Genomic DNA, 25,347 nt, shown 5'->3' on the forward strand with positions numbered 1-25,347 from the left:
GACAGAATGAAGTATCAAATAGCCACTTATTCAGAAATCACTAACCATCCTCTGCACTGACTGAGGCAGGAGGCCTGTAGAAAAAAATAGCATGGTATCACATAATTAAAGATGTTATCACAGTATGCAAGGGGAGTAGCTTAAGATTACACAGTGTTATTCTGTTTCTTAATTTTCTTGAAAATTTCTTCAACTTATCATGAGTGTTTCCTATTTTTTTCTTTAATAATATTTACACACATCATTTTCATCACTTCATATGTTTGATTTATTAAGCACAGCCATTGGCGTTGAGTGCACATATAGGTACTTTTAACCTCCTCTAGATATCTCCTAGATTTAAAGGAATTTAAATACTGAAGAGATGTTTCTGGTTCATTTTATAAGCATAAGTCTAGTTACACAAAACCAAATTATTAATGGTCAAGGAGCAGATCCTTTCAGAGGCAACAAAATAATGCTGACTGCATTAGCCTCTCCCTCCTCTCAAAGCAGCCCCAAAAAACTAGTTGCTCTTGGCAAGATTTACAAAGGCCACTTGCTATCTGTAGAGCAGAGAGAGCCCTCCTAAGAAGTGCAGCATTATGTATGACAGTTTCAGCTCTGCAAAGGCAAACCTTTAGGACAAGGCTGACTGGCATACCCAGTAGATGCACGCCAAGGGAATGACCCTTCCTGCTTGGAGCAGGCCTGTGTTACAAGCAATGAGCACCTGGCAACACAAAAGCGTGTGTGGTGAGCTGTGGGCTGCTGGAGGAGTGCACATACTGACCGTGGCTCCAGGGGAGTCCTGCGAGGGCGGGGCCTGCACTCTGGAACTGTCAGGAATTGTCTGGGTGGAGCCGTTTGGGCTGCTCTCACCAGCGGCGCCATCCCCCGAGTTATTGCTGAAGGGGAAGCACACAAAAGATAAGGCAACACTTATCACCACAGGGCATCACTGCGAGCTCTGGGAAGCGGCTCACGAATCAGAACACAATGGGAACAAGTAGCACAGCACAATGAAGTAAGGGCACTTCTCTCCCCTCCAATGATAAAAGTACAGGGCTGTAAAAAAACGTAACACCTTTCTGCACTTCCTTCCTCACCAAGACAACTTGATAAAACTTAAAGAATAAAAACCCCTCAATGTAAAATGATTATGGTGTCTTCAGAAGTGGAGCTATGAGAAATAAAATAACATCTCTTCAACCTCCCTATGCCGATATAATGCCATTCAGCCCGTCTGACACACAAACAGATTTATTGGCATAAAAAGCAATCTGGGGCTTTTCCTTACACACATGACAATCAAGAGCTACTCCTTTCACAATTTTTGCTTTTTAAGTCCTGGAGTATGTAAGCCTTATCTAACTGCCTGTTTTCTGCAAACCTCACATAGCCTACTCGAAATGCAACACAGAGAGCACTAATATAATCATCAGACCAGAATATAAAGTTTTTGCTCTGGTCTAGGCAAAGTGAATTTACAGCCATTACTAATTTCACATATTCTAAGGCAATTTATAGATCAGTTCCTTTGTGGATACACTAAACTATGCACTAACTCCTTTTACACAAATGTTCTACTAGCTTTTCCATGGATATAAGCAGGCATTTTCAGACAAGGTTTACTATCAATAACCTAAAAATATTCTCTTTCTCAGGTATAACAAACAGAAATTCAGTTTAACAAAAAAACACCAAAAAAACCAAAAAAAACCCCAGAAAAACACCACAGTGAAATGCTGAAAAGCATGAGGTTGGGCTTTTCTATTTGTACATGGGGCTGTTTTTTTCACCAAAAATTTATTTTTAAAATTCTTAAGTTGTATATAAGCAATAACATTATTTATCTGGGTTGTCTCTTTCTGCCATATTTTTTAGTTAACTGGCTTCAAAAACTGCTCAACCAACCTTGCCAACTATGAAGGTCTGTTTAAAAAATTCTGTCATCCATCCAGTCAAAATAATATTAAGATCTTTATTTTCTGACCAAGTACTAATTAATGGATTGTTGTGCATACACAAATCAACCTGGGAGAAACAGTCACATGATTTAGCAAGCAACTTTTAAGTTATTCTACCTTTACTTCTCAGCCAAAACAGCCTGAAAGGCATAACTCCATCTAAAATAAAAATGTTGTATGGGTAGTGACACACAGAGGCATTTCTCAGAAGAGTCTCAATGCAGCAGACCTTGACTGTCCCAGAAACATCACTGCCAGGAGTGTAGCACAGATGTGCATGTGTAAAGACACAGAAGAGCAGAAGCACAGAGGAACACAAACTATCTTGATACTACTTAGCTGGCACAAAGCTAGCAGTACCAACTGCAAATGCATCCAAAAAATACCCTAAGTTCTTTTATACACTGCTCTCTGTTGAATACTGACTGGTAGTTTCAACAAAGCTACTCAATTTAAGCTTGCTTTGGACATTTCTATGCTTCTGTCTCTTTTAAATGTACCTTATTTCAGCATTTTTCACATCTGCCATAACACTTGCTATCACTGAAAGCCACTTGCCTTCATTTGTTTGTATGACTCAAGCTTGAAAAACTAGCAGGAAGGGTTTATTTATTTATTCTGAAGAGTGTATAGCAGAACATTCTACCAATACACAAATCTGGAAAATGTCTAATCGCACTACTGTTTTTACCTTCAATACTAGCACAGTCTAGAAGCAGCCCTTTTAATTCTATGCAAAGACTAATAGTACTTGGCTTCTCAGTAGAGAAGCTGCAACTGAACTGCCTACCCAATGCCCCTGAGAAATAAAAGCAGTACTAGCTTTCCTCATGAACAGGACCACAGAAGCACCATAATTAACACAATAAAACATAAGGGGAAAAAGCAACTTATGCACCTAGGTGTGATCTGAGAGGGAACTTACTAAAAGCACACAAAGGCAGCATGAGGTCGCCTTGTCTTCCAAAGTCATGATATTAAAGCATTCTCTTTACCAACAGGTGCCTGCCACTTCCTTGCCACTTCCCAGTAGGTAGGAGCAAGCATTTTAAGGCTTCCCCAGAAAACTTCTTGCAGGTTTTCTTCAGGATCTCTTAGCACATCCAGTACATATCTCCTCTACCACTTTCATGGTGCCCAGCTGCTGCCCAACCTGTGAATCAGGTGCAGCTCTGCCTGCTGCACCACAAGAACACCTCAGCTACCCAGCTGAAAAGCACTAAGCAAGTTTTTGAAAGTGTCATTCTTTATACACTTGTAAGGAGTTTTCTTGCTTTCAACAGACATTACTGCTGTGCAGGACCATAGCGCAAACTCACCCATTTTACATAATGTGCCAACGATGCAAAGAAAACCTTACCTACAATTTGAGGACTCAACCACTTCTCCTTTTTGAACCTCTGTATCTTTACATTGCCTTCCATTTTTTCTTGAGAGCTTCTGTTGAATAACTTCGCCTTTATCAAACATAAGGTGTAAACGGTAGCTGATCACCTTTATTACAGTGAAGAAAACTGTCACCGAGCTGCAGTACACAAAAACTGTCACTGCATTTGCTGGAAAAGCCTACAGAAAGAAATAATGAGGACACAGTGATAACAGTTTCCTTTGAAAAAATGCTGTTAAAACTTTTAAATACAATATATGTATTGAGTTCTGCTCCCAGAAAAGGTTTAAGGGTTTCTTCAAGTTTCAAACCATTTCACAAGATCTATTCTTTTTATTAGCTGTGGATATTATTTATTATCAAAATCCGCAGAATCTCACAATTGACAAACACTATAAAGCTTTTAAAAATACTGCAATCTCATGTTAATGCAGCTGCAGCCTTTCCCAAACTATGAATTCATAAAACTACAGACACAAAATGAAACATTAGTTATCTACAAACACAAAACCTTTAGAAAATTCTGTCCTCTTACTCTATATATCAGTTATGACTCAATAGCAGAACACTGTCATTTGATGTCTGTTTTCTAATGCCTCACAACATGTTCCCAAATACCTTAACCACTGAGGAATTTTAAATAATTAGTCAGGACTAGTCAAAACAAATGAATAAAAACACAGTTAGAGAAGCATCCTGTCCCCACTGACATTCAAGGAGTGAGTGATTGGCTATGTGGTGCTTAGTTGCCAGCTGGGGTTAAACTATGACACAACTTCTTTGAATTCTTTTTCTAAAGTACATAATTGTTAATTTGCAGCTGTCTGTGATCTGTTTGATGATCTGTGATGAGCACCACAGCTCTTCGTCATTAAAATTAATTACAGTTCAACTATAATCTGTAAAGTTCTTTCACAGACATGACAGACTAACAACTTTTTTATATACAAATACTTCCTTACAGTAAAGGGCAAATCATAGCAATGGACAGTTGCAATCATAATTGAAGTACCAAAGTCTTTACCAGTATAGTCATGGAATATGTTTATGTATTGTTACTACAAAGCTGCAGTCTCACAGTGAATTTAATTTCTCGAAGTTTCAGGGGTTTTATTTAAACAGAGATTTACTACATTCTCACACAAGAACAACAATAAAAAACCCCAAGCAACACACAAAAACAAAAAAGGTTTTCAATACTCAGGACTTGCTAAAAGTCTGCTGAAAGTAATTTTTAAGAATGGTCTTTACTTTGGTACTAAACCAATCATTTTTTCAAATTCATAAATAAATCACACCAACCACACAGATAAAGTGAAGGGAACAAGGCATGCTTATTTCATCTTTAGAACAAGTCACCACATTTATCTTGATGTTGAAATTAATATGTTGAATCATTTCTGTGTTGTGACAAGCAAGTGGGATGCAATTCTGATGCTGCTTTTGGCTCATTGGGACTTCATACCATCAAGATGCACACATGAAAATTTTCAGGCAAATCCTTTTTAATGACTATTCTGATTCAGATACACAGAATATGTTGCACAATAGTGGAGGAGCTATTTAGGACATACTTACTACCAATGATCCCTAATAGACAGACATGACTTTCTACAAGTTGAGGCTTAAGTCTGGTAAGAGTACATCATGGTACTGTGTAAATACCAACTCCCAGCACACCCTTCAGTTATTTAGAACTCAGGCCAGGAAAGGATCCATTTGCAAGGTCATGTTCTCAGGGTATAAGGCTTAGTAGATGAGGTTGAAGAACTTGAGGTTAAAGAATTTGTGGTTTATGACTAATGTTTTTACAAAACGAGTAAGAAATTGTTTGGTTTCACAAAGAGCGGCAGCCAATTATCTGTAATGACTGCTTAAGAGAGATTTGTTCACCTTCCAAGGAATCTCTTCAACTGTACACTAAAAGGCACAGATCAACCACTCATTATTAAATAACAACTCAGAATGGCCCACTAAGAAAAGAAGTGCTTTATAGGTGACATTCATAAAGCTTAATAAATATTATATGAAAAATGTCAAGAGGACACAACAAAAATAGATTTCCAGTAGCGCAGCCTGTGCGTGCAGAGAGCACGCCACAAGAGACTCAAAGGAAGCTCCTAGATTTTTGAGCAGAAAACAGGGCCAGTTATAGCAAATGCTGAGTGCAGCATGTGCTCATCCCTGCCTTGTGACCAGACCTACCGGAGCTGTGCCCCGAGCCAGCCCGTGGTCCCTGTGCCCATCTGTCTAGGACACGCTGTGTTTCAGAGTGCTCACCACACCAGACACCAATGGCATCTTGTGCATCTTTAGAACTCTCAATCTTGGGGCAGGCTGAGTATACAAGCCAGCAGATTGCTCTCTGTGCACATGAGGAATTAGGAGACAGATGATAATGGAAAGCCCTCCATTCTCTGAATCAGGCCTCTTGCATAAGGTACCAGTGTCATATGACTGCAGCTGGTGTTCCCAGGGACAGACAAGTGAAAGCTATCAAATCCATGCTAAGGAGGAACTAAGTTACAGACCACTGAGGAATTAGATGATAGAGTCACTTTTGATGCACTATAGTTATAATTAGTCTGGTTTTCTACGAAAATGAGGTTTTATAATCACACCATGTGTCTGTGTATTCATCATCTCCCTCCATCCCCTCAGATGAAAGGTAGCCAAAGAATTAAAAAGTTATTCAGCAAACTTTAAGAGAATACACCCCACTGGGCAAGGTCACAGCAGCACACCTCCTCCATTAATGAGAGGAGCCCACACAGTTCTCTGACCTTTTGATGCCACCCCAGTGACAGGAAAAGCTTCAATTGAGTTGACATCTTATTAGAAGCTATGAAAAAAAAAAATCCACAAATACAAATTCATTAGAAAGCGGGCTTCATGACTTCCCACAGGTTTCTATGGAAGCTGTAGCCCTAGTTTTCTTCATTCTTTCATGCCATTAAAAACTCTACCATAATGTACTTTTTGTTCTCCAGTAGCTTCTGTTGTTGTACCCTGCACCAGAATAGCGTGGGGTCACAGCCAGAAATGCAGGCTGGTGTGCCCCAAATGTGGCCCAACTTACTGCTGAAAATGCAACAGGGTTGACATCACCACCTAAGGAGCACCTTTGCTTGGGGCTTCTGCCTGCCCAGAGATTGCTCTCAGAAGAACAGCCACAGGCTCCTCTCCTTCACGTGTCTACTGGCATTATTTGAGTAGCACAAAGGTGGAGATGACTGAGATAGGCACATAAAGGTATGTAACCTTTGAACAAAATACCACACCTTGCCAATTGGGCTGAATGATAAAGGGTGCTTAGACCCTGATGCATCCCAGCCACTGCTTGAGCCCCTGAGGCATCTAGAGCAAGGCAGTGCTGCACCTGGGCCTTGCTGTCTGGGTGTGCTACAGAACACAAATGAGGGAACAACCAAACAAATGTTCAGTCAGCCACTACCATCAGAGATATGCTTGGGAGATACGACACTGGGGCCAAAGATCCGTGTTTATCTGTAAATTAAGGCAAATCAATACTAAGAGATGTCCATCACACAATATAAAATATGGGAAAGCAGGTAGCAAATAAAATTCCAGGGGTGTACATTGACTTCTCAGTGTGTCCTCCCACACAGTAAATACAGTACATAACAGGGTAGCCTATCTCTCTGCTGCAGAGATATTCGTATCCTTAACTTTTACAGAGATAGAGTGGGGTAAAAGGCAGCCAAGTGGGACTGGAAGCAGCTGACACACTACTAGTTTTATCACGGTTTACCTCTGAGTAATTTATGTGCCCACACCCTTATACAGCCATGTTGTACTTCTCCTACCACAGCATGATCTGAAGATCTAGTGCATGAGAAGTAGCAACCCTGTCAGTTCAAGGGTTCCCTGTCCAACAAAAGGCAGGAGAAACATTGAGCAGGTTGTTCTGGGGAGTCACCCAAACACAATGCAAGTTCTCTTGTAGCTTGTAAAATAAGCTATAGTACAGTATTTCCCAAAGTTGCATCTCTAGGTCACTGGTGTTTTACTGGGGCTGAATACTAAAGAGTTATCACTATTTTCATGTGCAAAACACCTAGGGATCCTCAACTGTTTGGTGGGAAAAGATAACTTTAATTCCTAATATATTATGAAAGTTGATGTGGCACAGAAGAGATCTCATAATTTTGAAAGTTGATTTGAACAGCAATGATACTTGAAATATCCAATGTACATTTTTAATGTTTAAATTATAAAGAAAATAAAGTAATGGAAACACAGAGCTGCATTTTCAGGGGCAGAGAAAGCTAATAAAGGAATCCTTAGTACCAAAGTAAGCTATGCTGAATAAGCTAGAGAAAGAAATTCTCCATCCACACAACAGAAATAACTTGATACTTTAAGCTTCTCAATGCTACCGTCAGCACGCCTCTGCTGAGCCACTGTGAAAAAACCAAAAACAGATGGATGAGTTTTGCCATTTGATTCAAATCACACTGCTTCAGAGAGACTTCCTGACTTCAACAAAAGACTATCCCAAGCAAACGAAAAATTTAAAAAGCAGTACTCTGATCTGTTTTCATTTTGCCATTTCAAGAAACATCACTGACTGCTTTAGCTGAATCCAAAATATTGGTGTCAAGTGTGTAACATATCACCCCAAACATTACTGAATATTATAACAAAATTTCTTATAAACCAGAAAAAAACCTTTCTCTGAAAAGCAAGTTCAAGTTTCTAAGTGGCAAGAATAGATGTCTTCAATAAAGTTTACAAAGCCTTAGAAACAAGCCACTTGAAAACAAGAAAATGTGTAAGAACATAATTACTGTCATGCAGCCATCATAATAAACCCTTTATTCTTATCAAGGACAAAGGATTCCCACAGCAATGTGTTAGCTCAAGAACACAAGTCCTGCATTTAACCAGATGATTCATCAGAAAGTCAGTCTGCAGAAAAAGCAAGTCCATCTAGGTAAGCAAAGATGATGCCCAAGAGATTTCACTAGATAAGTTACATTTCTCCCCTTTAAAAAATGACTTCTAGCTTAGCTGAGTCCAGTGTTCTTTTGTGCAACCCCCACACTTTCTTCAGTTCAGAAGTTTCCCACAAGGAATCCTTCCAGATACATACTTTTTTCAACTAAAAAAAGTTAGCCTTCAATCCTTTTTCCTTTTTAATCACACTTATGACTTGGACAGCAAATCCTACGATGCAAGACAATCCTACAACTTGCTAGTTTGCATAGGAAATATGCAATCAATCAGAAGAAAGCACATTGTTATTCTGGTTCATTAACTCCATGAGCCATTCTTACAGGAATTCACTGCAATCCATGCCACAAAACCCAATACCAATTCACGTTTAAAAATACAAGATTTGCTTTCCACTGGGATTGCAGGGGAATTCATAAATGCTCTTTGCTTTTGATAATCAGGCCCATATCTGACCATGTAGGGTGAAGAAATCCATTTAGAAGTAGAGAATTTAGTTGAGTCACTCCAGGAACCAAATGGATGGAAAGTGCTTTTAACGGAAGCAATATTACCCTATAATCACTGAAGGACACACCAAAATAGATTCGATGATCCAGCACACTTTAAGGTTTTCTCACACAGTAGGAAAGCACACAAAAACAAGAGCAAAAGTTTCAAGCTTTTCAGGAAAATAAATCTTAAACTCCAGCAAACAAACTCTAATCATTATTCACTTGCAAAGTTTAAATTTCAGCACAAAGGGAGCTGCATGTCACAAAAAGCCATGTGATTCACCAGCGACATTCAGCAAAGCGTATTAATTACATGGTATCTAGATTTTTCCATTTATTTAACCTTCTCAGCAGGTAAGACTGGATCAAACTTTAAAAAAACAAAACCAAAACACCTGTCTCCAAAAGAGAATTTTGAACAAACGTCCCCACGGTCATTCAGCCCTCGCAGAGACCAGCACTGCACCCCTGCCCAACTCCTTCGGCAGGGCTAAGTAAGGGGCCGGCCCCTGCCTAGCGCAGCCGGCCGCCTCACCCCGTTAACCTTTAGACGCAAACCCCCAGGTAAAGCCCAGAACCCCAATATTTAAGCCCCCAAGGGTAGTTTACAGCCGGCTGAGCGCACACGCCCTCGCCGCTGCCGCCTGTGGGCCGGGGCCCGCGGCTCCCGCCCCGGTGCCTCCCTCCCGCCCGCCCGCCCGCCCGCCCTCAGGCAGCCCCTCTCACCAGGTGCAGGGCCATGGGCAGCGTCAGCAGGAACAGCCACAGATAGAGGTGGCAGCTGTTGGTGAAGGCGCCCTGCTCCGGGTCGTGGTACCAGCCCCCGGTCAGCGCCGCCCACACGCCCTGCCCCACCAGCCGCGCCGCCGGCGACACCATGGCCGCCCCCCGCCGCCGCCACCGCCGCCCCTCAGCCGCCCGCCGCCGCCGCCGCCATGCCGGGCGCCCGCGGATTCTCCCATGGTGCCCCGCGACGCCGAGCATCCCGCCCGCCCCACCCCGGCCGCCGCCGCCGCCGCCGCCGCCGCCGGGAGGGCGCCGTCACGGGCCGCCCCCCGCCGGGCACCGCGCCCGCTCTGCCCCGCCGCGGGGCCGCGGCCGCCGCCACTCCGGGGTCCGCGCCCGGCTGCCGGGAGCGGCGGCAGCGCTCGGAGGCCGCGGGGCGGAGCGGGGCCGGGCCGAGCCGCGGCGGAGGGGGGGCGGTTCTGGCGCGGGGGTGTCCGTCACGGCCGCGTCCCGCCCCGGGCACCGCGAGGTGCGCTCGCAGGTGCAGGAAAAGCGCGGCTCGGGGGCAGCCCCGGCGGCCGCCAGCTGGGCTGCGCGCCTCGGCGGCCACTCCCCCACCGCCGGGTTCTCAGTGATCCTGCCCGATACATCACGAGTTTCCGATCTGAGAGCTCTGCCCAACTTCGGTGTCACCCGTTCTGCGTAGACTTGAGATGTGTTTTGGGCGGGATGGGGGGAAATTCCTCAAAAAAAATATTCGGATTTTTTCAATAATGGGTTTAGGGAAAAATTCAAACTGCCTTCGTAAAGCGTTTCATGCAGCTGACCTCAAATCAGCGGAGTGAGGAGGTAGGGGCGGGCTGGAGGAAGCTCAGGCGAAGTGCGGGACATGGGGGCTGAAAAGGCGATAGAGCGGAGTGGAAGCCTTAGGCAGGAGAGACTAAAGTCGGTGAAGAATGAGACATAAGGATATCAGGTATATTCTTATGGGACGCCCCCAAAGGAAGGGGGTGTGGAAAATGCATGTACTTTATGATTGGCTTTTCGCAAATATTAAAATGAATATTATATGTGTTGTTTTAGAAAGTAATGCTGTATTAATTCTCTTAAGTACTGTGTTAAAATATAGTTTTAGGTTATAAAAATTGTTAAAATAGAAACGATGCTATGTAAGATGCTTTGTTTAAAAGAAAGGACTCGCAGCGAGAGAGCAGCCACAGGACACCTAAATCTTTCTGAGAAAAAGAATTTACTGCGCTGTTATCAGAAGAAACGAACTTCTTCCTGTCTCAAAGGCGCTGTTAGGATTCGGAGGAAGAAGTTGACGATGACCAGACAGAATCCTGTGTTTGAATGGAATTTATGCATCATGTATGAAGTGTATGACTATGCAACAGGCTATTGTTTTTAATCCTTTGTTAACAGGTGTCCTTTTTCGGGCTCATGCTGCCCAGAAAAAGGTACCCAGATGTCCATAACTCTTTGTATTTATTGTCTCATATTTGTCCTAATTCAAATTGTCCAAATTATTATTACTCTAATTGTATTACTATTTTTATATAACAATTTTATTACTAATAAACTTTTAAATTTTTAAAAACAAGTGATTGGCGTTTTTCACAGGGGTGTAAGGTGGGTTGTGAACACCAGGGCTGAACTCACACGATGCTCACCACCTCCCACCCCCGACCATCAGAAAATAGCGGTGAAATTCAATTTTAAGGGTCTCACCAGCCCCTTCTAGGGACTGTTCCACATGTATAGACTTTTATTACAGTCAATTTTGTGAAGGATGAATGTATGAAATGGATACATCATCTTGCACATCACAAAATTTACTCTACTTCAATTTTTCCTGACTGTGGCTACAGTTTCACCAACCAAACGCCATTTTGCTGTGCTTTGTGTGGATTTTTTTTTTTTGACAAAGGTAAGAGACCACAGGTGCTATTATAGCTATGACACATACCTGAGCTTTCTTCCTGATGTCTCAGGTGATGTGGCCATGCTAGTTTTGGCCTGATGAGAGGGATGATACAGCACTGTGAACAAGTGGTTGGGAGCAGGGGAGGAATGGCATCGTTTCCCTCAGCAGCACTGCCACCATTAGATGCCTAAGGATCTACAGCCTTGGCGCTTGAGTACTTCTTCAGTGTGACCTTGGGATGTTTCCTGAGCTGTATGAAGGAGGCACAGTCCTGGCCGTGCCTCATGTGCTATTCCTATAAACACACCTTGCCCAAACTTCTGCCTTGTTGAGTGAACTTTTTTTTTATCCTTTGCAAGTTCTTTTCAAAGATGATAAAGTTTATTGAACCAATTGTAATGATTGAATCAAGTGCAATATGCAGCTATGAATGTTTTTGGTGTATGATAACTAAAAGTGTTAAGTTTCAGAAAATGCTGAAGTCATTTTCCCACAGGCAGGCCAGCAAATAATTTTGTTTACATGCACAGCTCCAATACAGAAAGGTGGGTAAACTATGGTGCAAAGAGAAAGCTTCTTCAAAACCTCCTCTCTTCTGTTTTTTGAGACCTCTAACTCATGTAGGTTAAAAAGTGGAAGGCCTAGATAATGCAGACTGCAATTGATATTATTTTGACTTGTTGTCCTGGTTTTGACTGGGATAGCGTGGATTTCATTCTTAGTAGGGGGTACAGTGCCATGTTTTGGATTCCATATGAAAATACTGTTAGTGACACAATGGTTGCTGCTATGTCACATTTGTCTTAAATCTTTTTGTGTCTCATGTCCTGCCAGTGAGGTGGCACAAAAAAGAAGAACTGGGAGGAAGCATAGACAGGACAGGTGACTGAAACTGCCCAAAGGGATATTCTGGACCATCATGCTCAGTATAAAGTGGCGGGGAAAAGGAGGAAGAGGGCGACATTTGGAGTATCTTAGTTACTTTTCTTCCCAAGTAACTATTACACGTGATGGGACCCTGGTCTCCTGGAGGTGGCTGAACACCTGCCTGCCCACGGAAAGTGGTGAATTAATTCCTTGTTGCTTTGCTTGTGAGTGTGGCTTCCCTTTTCCTATTATCTCAACCCACAAGTTTTCTCATTTTTACTCTTCTGATTCTCTCCTCGATCCTGCTGGTGGGGGAGTGAGTGAGTGCCTGCGTGAGGCATGGCTGCTAACTGGGGTTAAACCATGTCCACACATCACTCAAATCTTTCAACTCTTCCTCATCTTTGGATAATGCTTTCACCAAGTTGGTTTTTTTGGGGGGGGGCAAGGATACTTGCAGTTATGAAAGGTTCCTGTAATTTCCAGGTCAGGATATGTGTCCTGGACACAAGGCAGATGCACAGTATTGGAGCTACACAGTTGCAGGAGTGCCAAAGATGAAAAAAGGGACCTCTTTTCTCAACAAAGAGGCCAGTGAGGGTCTGAGCCATCTGTACGCCGCTCTTTTAGCCCCTAACTCCACTAGGTGGTGCCGTCAGGAAAGTTAAGGGCACTTCACGCTGTTTTGGGTCACAATATTTCCATTATTTGAACTAGGAACAGCAACTATACAGCAAGATCCTGGAGCACTGGGTGCTGAAGAAACACTGAACAAAGTCTAACCTGAGTGCAGCGATTGCTAGTGGATAGTGGCACTTCAAAAACAAATTTTGGAATAATATCTCTAGATAAATATTTAAACATTTCACTGTACTGCAACCAATACCTTGTCTGACCCAAAACATTCCACACTTAATTAGTTCCTGCAGATTCTTTTAGATAACAAAGTACAAGGTGGAATTTGTGTGGCAGAACGCTTGTATTACAACATACTTTATGGCTTTTATAATAAGGCAAATATGCAGATAAGGGAAAGGCTTGTAATTACCTCTCTGAATAGCTGCAAGGCAATGTTATATTAAAGGAAATGGGAGAAGACTTGATAGACATGCTAGTTCTGCATTCTTTCTTTTTGGTTAATGTGGTTCAGTAAGTCACTTTAGCATAATTGTATTTTTGCAGTGTGTATAACTATAAATACAGTGAGGTAAACATGAATTTATGATTTTTGAATACTGTAATTTTAATTTTTTTTTTACTGTAACAATTTTTTATGTTCAAACCTTAGTTCTGTGGTATCCAGCTGCAAATTTTGCATTTATGTAGAGATGTACAGTGCTCTGAATTAAGTTTTTGTGCAAAACATTGAGTGTTCATCACACCAGGTTATTCAACCAAGCACTGCTTTTTTTTGCACCTTTCCCAAGCCTTTACTGTCTTCCTCAGGGCCTCTGCTGGCAGCAGCCACATCCATAACCACAGGTTCCACAGCACAGTGATTGGCTCCTGGCATGAAAACTCATTTCCTTCCACTTTGAACCACTGCTTCCCACCACGCTGGCGAGACAAGAGGGCGTCCCCAGCCCACACACTTCCCTCCAACTTCCAAGGAAACGACAACTCTAGTTTAGAAAGTGATACGATTTTTCCACTTAAAACCAGGAGAATCTTTACCCAGAAATAGCACATACACAGCATTTGCTATTTTCAGGCAGCCTCTTAATGGAAAGGATTGTGTGATCACACCACACAGGGCTGGGACTCTCTCAGCCCCTGCATGGACAGGGTGGTGAGCAGGGGAGAGTTGGAGTGGGTCCAGAGGAGGGCAACAAAGGTAATTACGGGCCTGGAACATCTCTCACAAGGACAGGCTGTGGGAGCTGGGCCTGTTCAGCCTCGAGCAGAGATGACTGAGAAGGGACCTCATCCATGCCTGTCAGTATCTAAAGGGAGGGTGCCAAGAGCCAGGCTCTTCTCAGTGGGGCTGAGCAAGGGCAGAAACTGATGCACAGGAAATTCCAACTGAATATGAGGAAGAAACGTGAGGCTGACTGGACACTGGAACAGATTGTCCAGAGTTCTCCCTCAATGGAGATGTTCAAGAACTACTTGGCCTCAATCCTGTGCAATATGCTCTAGGATGACACTGCTTGAGCTTGGAACAGATATACCACTGCGGCCCCTTCCAACCCGACCCACGGGTTCTGTGAGAGCCCACGAGCGGCGGAGGCAGGTGGCGGAGTAAGCACGAACCGAGGAAGCTCGATTTCTTCAAAACCCGCTTGGGGTTCGCTCCAAAGGAGGCCCAAAGCCGCACAAGGAAGGAGAGGGCAAGCTGCGGCGGAGGCACAAGCCCCCGGCCCGGTCTGCAGCCCCCGAGGGACAAAAGGGGGCTCACGGCCCCCTCAACCCCAGCCCCGTCCCTGTCCCCCGGACGGCACCGGCCCCTCCGCGCCCCGCGCCACGTGACTGCGGGCGGCCAATGGGCGGGCGCGGGCGGGCGGGCGCGGGGCACCGGCGCTGCCCTCCCCGCCTTTCCCGCGCGCGCCTGCGCTCTCCCCACTGGAGCCCCGCGGCGGCGGCGGCGGCGACCGGGCCGGGCGGCCCCGCCCCTGCCCACGCCCCGCCCTCCCCTCCCGCGGCTCCCGCTCGGCGGCGGCGGCGGCAGGTGAGGATGCGGCCGGGCGGGCGCTCCCGCGTCGGCGGCGCTGCTGCTGGTGGCCGCCGGCGCTGAGGTCGCTGCCATGGCTCTGCCGGGCGCCGGGGCGGCGCCGTCCGCCGGTGGCAGCGGCGCTCCGTGCCCGCTGTGGACGGCGCTGTACGACTACGAGGCGAGCGGCGAGGACGAGCTGAGCCTGCGGCGAGGGGACGTGGTGGAGGTGCTGTCGCAGGACGCGGCGGTGTCCGGCGACGACGGCTGGTGGGCGGGGAAGATCCGCCACCGCCTCGGCATCTTCCCGGCCAACTACGTGACCCGCCAGCCCCGCGGTGGAGCGGCGACGGGGGGCGGCGGGCTGGGGGACCCCGCGGGGAGCCTAACGGAGATCGACTTCCAGCACCTGGAGCTGCAGGAGATCATCGGCGTGGGGGGCTTCGGGAAGGTGTACCGGGCCACCTGGCGGGGCCGCGAGGTGGCCGTGAAGGCGGCACGGCAGGACCCCGACGAGGACATCACGGCCACGGCGGAGAGCGTGCGGCAGGAGGCCAAGCTCTTCTCCATGCTACGGCACCCCAACATCATCGCCCTGCACGGGGTCTGCCTGCGGGAGCCCAACCTCTGCCTCGTCATGGAGTTCGCCCGCGGCGGATCCCTCAATAGGGCCCTGGCCGCCGCTCCCGGGGCCGCGGCCGCCCGGGGGGGCCGCCGCATCCCCCCGCACATCTTGGTGAACTGGGCGGTGCAGATCGCCCGCGGCATGCTCTACCTGCACGACGAGGCCATCGTCCCCATCCTGCACCGGGATCTCAAGTCGAGCAACAGTGAGTCCCGGGCGGGGCGGGGGGGAGATGACGAGGGACCTTCGGACGGCGGCGGGATGTCCCCGCCTTAGGCCGCGGGGCCCGGGGGTCCCGGACTGGCGGCGTTGGCCGCGGTGCGGGGGCGGTGGCCAGGCCTGGACAGGCTCCGTCCGAGAGCCCTGTTCCACCGGGGGATGGGTGTCGCAACTCGGGCACCCGCTGCCAGAAGCTTGGGCAAGCGGCAGGTTGGTTTGCCGGGCTGAGAGCTGGCTGCGAACTCGTGGAAAGGTCGGGAGGAACCGGGGGTACCTGCAGCGCACGCACAGTCCAGCCCCCTCGGAGGGAAGCTCACTGAGAGCGGGATAAAATTCTGTGCGCAGCCACCACAATGGCAAATCTACAAGGCTGTATTTACTCTGATGTTGTGTGGTCCTGGCTTTTAAAACTAACCCAAGGAACCAAGCGCCTTGTAAAGAAAAGATTTAATAAGTGTATCACTTCTATTTCACTGCCGTACAATCGTATGTGTTTCTGGTTTTCACTGCATGCATTTAACATCGATAAAATTTGTCCACTTAGCCAACATTGAGATGGAAAAGACAAGTATCTTAAAACCAGTAGAAGCATTGTTGTTCAGATGCCAGATTCGCTTTCATCCCTTGGCATGGGCAAATGCACCTGCAGGAATGGGGGAGTTGCTCATTTCGTGCTTAATGGCTCCTTGGTCCATCTGACAATGCAGAAGCATCTAAGATTTTTGCCACTGTGCGTTTGGAAAGCTGGATTACTAGAATAGAGTGTTTATGGCTTGCGGTTGTAGTTGTGTTTAGAAATGATGACCTGAAAGTGGAAATGTGTGCGTTTCCACAAATATCTGAAACTATCTCAACTCTTTACTTTTTGTTCTGAATGTTCCAAAAGTGCAGCAATGTGTTAGTCTTTTTTTTCCAGTTAGGAGACCTTAAGTAGTCCAGCAGAAACAAAAAAGCTTCATTCAAGTTTGAAGCACTTTGTTTAAGAGGCTGTGTGTCTTGAAGGTCACCATGCATGGCCTGTTAAGACAAGGCTCAGTCATGGGACTGACTGTTCTGAGAATACTTTCACTATTTGTTTGATAAAGAAAGAACCTAGCTCAGCTGTGTTTGTGGCTCTGTTTGTAGCACGGGTGGTGAACTCTTGGACGTTTAGCGTCATGGCCAACACCTTTATTTCTAGCAAGTGGTCTGTAGCCAGCTTGTGCCCTTTTAGTTTGCTGCTGTGTAAGGAATGAGCTGCTTCACCTGGAGTGCTTAGTGGCTCTCCTTAGAGTGGGCTGCTGCGTGCTAGCAGCATGTTAAATGACAGTGTCAAAGTTCGTGTCTGAAATAAATTCATAGCCCTGTGGTTTAGCATAACACTGGGAGCTGAGTACTGCTGAGAACTGATTACCATTGTCATCTTATAGGGGTAATGGCAGAGCATTTAAAAAATATCGTTCTGATTATAACCTCAGCTTAGGTGCCTATTCACTGCTTCCATTACTAACTCCTGTTGCAGATGAACTTAACTTGAGCTAGTTAGATCTCTCACCTGTATTTCTTAATCTTAGCAAGATACTTCAAACAAACTTCTTAGTTTGAAGAAGTATTGAATATGCTAAATAGAATTATGTCTCTTGATCATCCACCTAAATTATAGTGTAGGAAGACAGTGGTGCACTGCTGGTACCATATACTGTTCAACAACATGAATTTAAAATGACTGCAAGTCATGGCAGTATCCCATTCTGGTAACTCATCCATTCATCAAAGATTTCCCTTCATCCTATTTCTGTAGTCTTTTGCAGTCTTGCACAGTGGGAGTGGAATGCTGCCAGGGTTGAGTGAGCGACTTGCTTGACATGGACAGGAGCAGTTCTGCAGTGGCTGCAGCCCCAGACGGGTCTGGCAGCGCCCATTCCTCTCCTGCTCCTCGCTGCTTTCCAGGCACAGCTGCTGATGGTGCTTCAGTGCTTGCCCTTAAGCAGCTCTAGGTAGTGTATGAGTGAATCAGTTTTGTGCTAACCTTGTTATTTTTGTTAAGAAGGATGGTTTTTCTTCCTCAGACAATAAATTGGAAAAATTACTGTCCTTGTTATGATGTGGTAAGGAATGCTTCCCAAACTATTTCCCCAGCAAGTAGGCGGGAGCTAATTTTTCCAGCTGGGAAAGGGAGCCCCTTCTACCAGTGTATTTGATCCAGAAAAGGTATGTGTCTGGGCTTGTGGTTGGCAGGCAATAGCAAGCATCTCAAAGGCAAGCATGTTACTTCTCTCTGTGCAGTTTTATGGAGCTGGGATCTCTGTAGCATATCTGTTCTGGCTTCACTGATGCCAGATTGACAGGACTGGAGAAGAAGTGCCACAAACAGAAGAGCCGTGAGAGCAGCCAGCTTTTATTAACAGCAGTGACTGTCTGGGTTTGAATGCTCTTGTTTCATGGGCTCTTTCTGGGAGGTGGGAAAAGGTTTGTGTTTCTGCCAGAGTAAGGGAAATTAATAAGTAAACAAAGGTTTTTCATATCAGAAAGGAAAACTAACAAACTTGGTTTTGAGGGCTGAACAGGGAAGTGAAGTGTAACTCATGAGTTTTATTAACAGCAGAGAGAGTTTCTTCAGTTCTGGAGTCCACGTAAAATAAATTTTCAAAAGCAGACAAAACAAAAGTGTTAAGAACACTTAGCTTTAGATATGTGTGCTTAAATGAAACATAGTAACCATGATGTCTAATGTTGCCCTACCAGTCGTGGGTGCTTTATAAAACTTTGTATGACTGAAGTACTGAGAGGTTTCACTGACAAATATCATGGCCTGTTTTGAGGATAACTTCTCATAAGCAGTTCTTACATTCCTCAATATACTTTATAGATTAAAGACATAATCTAAAATAAAAGATTAACAGGTGAACTTTACCTAATCTAAAATATGAATAAAAATCATGGAAGAAAATTCTATTTTGTTGAAGCCATCATTGTTACTAAAGGAATTCTGAATTAATTGATGCTTTAACCAAAAAGGAGATGTCTTAAAAACTGTGAAAATACTTGAATATTCCTAACTCTGTCTTCTGGGTAGGAAGTTATTCTTGATTTAGCATGCCTGCTGATTATGAAAAAAAATTAGGTTTTACTGGAAATAGAAGACAGGAATTCATCTACAAGACCAGACACTATAAGTTATGTGTGTCTTTTTACCACATCTCAGCTTTTTTTCTGACTCTTTGGAAGGGCAGCTTCTTTCTCTGAGGGGATGAAATTTCTTGCTTCTGATCAAGGACACTTTATTAGTTATAAGACCTGTGGTTGTGTAAGGGATCAGCACAGCCTTCCCTGATTATTCTGTCCTGAAAAAAGCTAGTGGTATGTTCAGCTAGAGTATGCCACATTTTCACTTTCTGAAGTCAAGGCTAGAGAAAACAGAGGTTTGTGATTCTGGGGTTGATTTCAGACTGTGCACTGCTTCTGCCTTTAAAAAATGCACTTTATCTCTAGTGCAGCAGCCTTATGTACTTGTAGGAACCATTGCAGTAAGTTCAGAATATCTTGCTTATGGCGTAGACATATCCATGATTACAGAGCTGGTTATGTGTAGATTAAGTGTACTAACACAGTACTGATAAAGGGCTCTGTACTCACTTGTCATAGATGGATATGCCAGAAGGGTTTGGTTTGCTGTGGCTTTCACCAGCTCCTCCAGCAGTCCAGGGTCCTTTGCAGCCCTCAGCTCTGTGAAGAGCATTGAGTTTATATTGCTGTTTGAAATTGTTGAGGTCAGCTTGAATTTCAAGGATTGTTGAATAAGGCCATGGAAGTGACAGTGCTAATGAGAACTACTAGAATCTGAAGGAATCAAACATAGGAGAGGGCAACTCACTGTAATGTCATGTTCTTCAATCTAGTATAATGAGTAGCAGTTAGAGAATAGAAACCATTTGATTTTAAAACCTTAAAAGGAAGTGTGATGTGTTTTGACAGAACTGTTGAATCAGTTGCTTTTGATGAGGCAGGGTGTCCTGGAGTTTGAGAAAAGCAAGAACAAATTCTCATAATTTGCACCAGAATTGCTCAAGTTATGCACCTTTTATTATTTTTTATTAAACACCTTTTAAAATAAGATGGAAATGTTTTCCAGAATTTGTAAAAGCTGCTTTCTCTCAAATGTGTCTGTATAGCAGCTTTAGGCTAGCTGTTCAGGGAGAATAGTGGGCCAGAATAGAATATCAGTCAGGTAGAATAGTGGGCCAGAAGTTACTTAGCATTTTAAAATCTGTATGCTGTAGTTTTCCATGCTGTCTTCATATAGGAAGTCATGGTACTTAAATGTTCTACATTGTTCTAAATTATTTAAAAATCACATAAAGTTAGAAATTATGCCAGGTGTACCAGATTTCTATCCCATGTCTGAGAGGCAGTAGCCCTGCCTTGTGCTTTGCTGTGAAAGTAATGCTGCTGCATTGCAGCATTAAGAACATACATCCTGAAGCATCTGGAAGTGGATACGCAGGAAGGAGCACTGATTTTTATAACCTTATTAGTTAAGTATTCTTTAAAAAAAACACAAAACCAAAATAAAACCACCTTCATGCAAATATCAGTAGGATTGCAAAATTTCATTTATTTGGGAAACACTACCTGTTTTGAAGGTTGTGATCTACTTAAACTTAGCGTGCCATTGACTTCCAGTAAGTTTTTCTTTTGAATATCCTTATGTCACATGAAAGAGTTCTAAGTCTCATGAAACATTGCTCCCAGTATTTTTTTTTCATTATTTCATGTGTGCTCAGACTATGTAAATAGGGATTCTATTTTTTGAAAGGCCCTGAAGGTTAGCTGGATTCTGTGGGAGTATCAAATGCTTAGCAGCCTTGAGCTAGTAGTATCTTTTTCCAGTTCATCAAAGGCAATGCTATGTTTTGCACTTGTTTTAATATTCACTTGATATATATGCTTGTTGCATATAAATATATTGTGTAGTTTGTGTCCAGGAAGATACTGGAATTCAAGAAAGAACAGTTTTGAGTAGCTGATTGCTGTGATTGTCTCATTCCACCATAGAAATAACTATAGTGTTAAAATGTTGTAGAGGCCTAATTTCCAGATGAAGGATGTGTTTCAGCATTTAAAAATAATATTCAGAAACATTATGATTTTAACACAATATCCATGAAATGAAATTTTGTGAACTGCTCCTCTGTAACACTATATTTGTCCTGTGTAAGCTTTCAGAGGAGGAATAATATCCAGCAGTTATTCTATTTGGAGATGAAGACTTAACTGCAGTAGCCATTTATTTCGCCTCAGTTACCATCTTCTAAATTTGCTTCTGTTTGATGTTTTTCTATGTCTCAAGTCTGGACATTAACAGGTGGAAAAAATTGCTCATTAATTTAGAACAAAGTCCCTCAAACTTAACATGGCCGAAGTAAATTTACATGTAGTGCTTAATGCTGAAAACAAGACTCTAGGCTGAAACACTAGCTATATGTAATTTGATTAATTAAAAGCTCATGAACTTTAATACCCCTATTTATAATTCATTTTTAATTCAGACTTTCGTTTTAATGTTTTCCCAACTATGTCCATCTGACAGCTGTAGAGAGTTGTTTCTTATTTGGTGTTGAGACTGCATCTCTAACAGGTCAGAATATTTAGTCCAGAATAATATTGCTTTGATCTTTCTCTGGATCTAACTTGGTTTTTCATGTCTTTCTTCTCTGTCTTTGTTCTGTCATTGTCTAACACCAAGTGATCTGGTTTACAACTTTTGGAAGATCATTTTTTCTTTTTTTTTTTTTTCCTGCTTTGTGTTATGCCCATGCCTAGCAGGTTTCTTCAGAACTTTCATTTGCACCAGGGTTTCTGGTGACCTCTTCATGGAGAATGTGGGAGTCACATTCTAGTCTGTATGTTGTGTTTTCTCACTGTTTTTGATGGTAAAGAGTTCTGTTTTGGGGCAGCATTATAAATTGAAGTGTAGGGCTTTGGATTATAGTGTTTTTAGTATTTGTGTATTAAAGAAGACTTCAAGCATTATTTGGCTCATTTTTTTTTTTTAAAGCTGGTACGCTAAAATAGGCTCATATACTTTTTTGCGTCTGAAATTTGTACTGAGCAAGCAACCTAATTTCACCCAGGTTAATAGAAAAACAGACAGCTAAACACCTCTCATTAGTTGTTAAAATACTTATACAATTTTGTTCATTCCTCTAAACAGCGAAAAATAATTTTAACTGCTGACCATAACACTTCGTAAATGAGGTATTGTACTTAAATAAGCAAACTGCAAAGTGTGGTTGAAATTGAGACATTGTTGGTGTTATCCAAGCATGAGAAGAAATTGAGCTATAACTGAGTTTTTAGTTACAGATTATTCTCCCATCCCCATGAGAGCTACAGGGACAGGGCATGTCTTTGGACCCTCTTAGCAAATATTAAAAGTTCCACAAAAATGTTCTGCAACCTCAAAAGAATAGAGAAGTAACACATCACTGAACTGTATTTGGATGTTGAATGCTGTTTTGTGGGTTTTTTTGACCTTAGAAGAGAATGGCTTTTTGTTTGCAATCTGTAAGTTTTCTTACCACTGAGTATGAGCTTTCTTCTAAACTTGCTTCAGTGTTGCAAGTTCTGAAACAGAATGACCTTGTATGATAAACATTTGCAAGGAGTGGGTGCAGCATAGGGTAATTTCTGACTTTGAAATTTATTTCTGATTATTTGTTAAAATTTAAGGCATTAAAATTTGTTTCAATAACTTTCAGTAACAATGCTTCTAAAAATGCAGATTTTTGTTTTTTTTTTTGAGCTTTGGGGTTGTTTTGTTTATTAGAAGCAAAATTAGGACATTGAAGTAAACATAAATACACATGATGCATAGATAAAAACAGATAAATACCAAATTACTTGGCTGTCTATATTCATGAGCAGTACAAAAATAACAACTGATGTAACTTACATTCCTGGATTGACAGCTTTAAACTACATTTCATCACTTTTACCTTGCTTGACCATGTTACTAAGAGCCTACCTCAATCCAGTCACTGAAAATAAATGCATGTTTAAATTTTAACCCTCTTACTGCATGTAAAATTCATGGATTAAATATGGTAAATTGGGAAAATTCCATATATATATAATGTCACCACAGAAGTATTCTTCCTCCTTGGAGCTTCCTGCCAGCTTTAACCTTTTTTGTGTGGGGTGGGGGTCATAGCTCCAGTTAAATCAGTCCTAGACATGCCAGTGTTGGCTACATAATCATTCTTTGTTCTCTTCACAGTGACTAAAATCTGTGTTTTGGCAGGTGTACTATTAACTCGGAGCTGATAAGTCGGCCCTCCCTCTCAAAAATGTAGGAGTAAATGCTTCATTGCTGTGGTTCATTATGGGACAAGTTAACCCTTGGAACTGGTTATATTTTAGTTCTCACTGTTCAGGCAGTTTTGTGATTTTCTCACCTATTAGGATTAGATGCCACTGTTCTTCCTGAAGTTAATTGCTTTTATTTCCTCCTGTATTATGTAGAAAGGAAAAATATTGTACTTTTAAACTCATTGCTAAATGTTACACTATTGAGACAAACAATCAGCTTTCCCTTTCATTTTCTCTTCTGAAGAGAAGGACAGCACTGTCAAATTTGCAGAGTTCTCATTTCAAAATAAGTTTTTTTTTTACTTTGCTGTTCTTGAAAATGCATTTAAATGTATTTTTAAAAAAGTGGATTTAAAAATTGTCTAGTTTTTTCTGCTTTGTTTGCTAGGTAACAGGTTGTTTGGCTTTTTTATTTTTTGTTAAAACAGCAAGACTCTTTCAAATATTCTTTAAAAAATAAACAACCTAAAAATTCTTTATAAAGTGTAACCTATTAAGATTCCTCATACAAATTGTTGTACAGGGTTTCATGTTAACTGGTGAGATTCTAACTCAATGACTAAACCTAACCAAGTATCTATGACCAGAATTTGGATTCATAGAAGTTGGCATCTTCAAAGAGGATGCAGGAGTTTTTTCTGGTTTTGGTTTATTCAATGGGTTCTTTCCAATAGTAGATTTCGTCAAAGGTGATTTTATAATGGAAAAAACATAGCAAAGCTGGATTCTATCTTTAAATCTCTGACTAAAACTGGATGTAAAAGGGTTGACCTGTTTGTGTTGCTTGACTTCCCACTGTTGCAACAGGTGCCACAGGGATTCCTGGGGCAGCTGTAGCTGCATGAGGAGGCTTCCCCACCCACCTCCCACCCATCAGCCAAATCTACACATCTCAGTCTCGGCCTGTGTGGTCAGTAGGTCAGGTTAAAATGTTGTAGAGATTCAGCAGGAAACTACTCTGAGCTGGTTTATTTGCAGGCTTTATTTCCTGCTGGGCTATCTGGCTGGTTGAGTCTCCCAAGACTACCCAGCTGCTAGACTCAGCCTGGGGGGAAAAGTTGTAGATGGTGAGGGGCTGTCAATGAAGAGGAGGTTAAAGTATTTCAGTAGCAGCAGGTTCCTTCTGTCTTGGTTGTGACATCAGACTCCACCTCTTTACTTCAGCTTTGCTAGTAAGTCGCCTTTAAAAGTAGAATGTCTTTTTAATTTTTTAGGTATGTATTTATCTATTTCTATTAAACTTTATTTTATTTTTATGTGACTCTTTTTTTGTATTAAATATTCTAATTTCAACACATCAAATGCGCCTTGAGATAAGTCACAAGAAATAAAGCAACAAGGAAGTTCATAATTGCGGAGTGTAATGTGTTATGATCAGGAAAAGTATGCCAACTATGTAAATACTTCCGTGTACTCAGAAGCTGTGTATTCTTCTGATTAGCTTGAAATATCAAACTACATCCAGTCATGCTCTATTGACTTCAAAAAAATAACTGTAAATCCGAGCCAAATTTGAATGAAGTATTCATAGCTTCAAAACAAAATATTGAAAAGATGATTTGACTGATGAAAGATAACTTAAATTGTTAGTTCTGAAGGAAGGTAACATGTGTCAGCTCTTGCCCCTGGATGTCATTTGTGAGATTAAAAACCTCATCTGCCTTGCCTGGTAAATTCTGTATGTTGTGTGACATATATTGATTTAGGGAATGGCCAGGTCTTAAATTTGGGTTAGGCAGGAAATTAATGTTTTCTCCGAGTTTCTCTTGGTGGAAGCTGTACCTGATGTATTATATATTGACAAAGACTTTTTATGCAGTTTGAACATAATAGCTTTAGTTTGCCTTATATTTTGTGGGTTTTTTAAGACTAGGATGAAGTTCCTTAAAAAAATAAATCACTTCCATAAAAAAGATTGTGTACTTTAAGGAATGGATTCAGAGCCACTTTATTCTGCTGAGTTTGAAACTAGAACATTATCTAACTCAGGAATTCACAATCTAGCTGTTGTCCTTCTCATCTGCCTCCATTTTGGTCACTTTTTTTTTGTTTCTATTTTTGGGGTTTTTTTGCTTCAGAGTTGCCTTTTAAAAACAGCAAGCAAAGAAAGTAATTGCTGTTTTAAATAACTGAGGAAGTTCCTGGTAGATAGAACACAACTGAGTTTTGAGTTTTA

General features: G+C 42.7%; 2 protein-coding genes across 2 annotated transcripts in view; one reads left to right on the forward strand and one right to left on the reverse strand.

The window, feature by feature from the left end:
- Positions 1–9,686, reverse strand: part of PCNX2 (pecanex 2) — a 152,946-nt gene extending 143,260 nt beyond the window's left edge. The window contains exons 1-3 of the mRNA XM_059469294.1: positions 9,534–9,686; positions 3,310–3,515; positions 773–887 (exon numbers count right to left, since the gene is read on the reverse strand). Coding sequence (XP_059325277.1) covers positions 773–887; positions 3,310–3,515; positions 9,534–9,686 — 474 coding nt within the window. The remainder of the gene's footprint in view (positions 1–772; positions 888–3,309; positions 3,516–9,533) is intronic.
- A 5,385-nt stretch (positions 9,687–15,071) lies between these two features.
- Positions 15,072–25,347, forward strand: part of MAP3K21 (mitogen-activated protein kinase kinase kinase 21) — a 40,203-nt gene continuing 29,927 nt past the window's right edge. Inside the window, exon 1 of the mRNA XM_059467661.1 lies at positions 15,072–15,807. Within this exon, the coding sequence (XP_059323644.1) occupies positions 15,072–15,807 (736 nt within the window). The remainder of the gene's footprint in view (positions 15,808–25,347) is intronic.

The sequence above is a fragment of the Ammospiza nelsoni genome, chromosome 3 (genome assembly GCF_027579445.1).
Source record: "Ammospiza nelsoni isolate bAmmNel1 chromosome 3, bAmmNel1.pri, whole genome shotgun sequence".
Lineage (NCBI taxonomy): Eukaryota > Metazoa > Chordata > Aves > Passeriformes > Passerellidae > Ammospiza > Ammospiza nelsoni.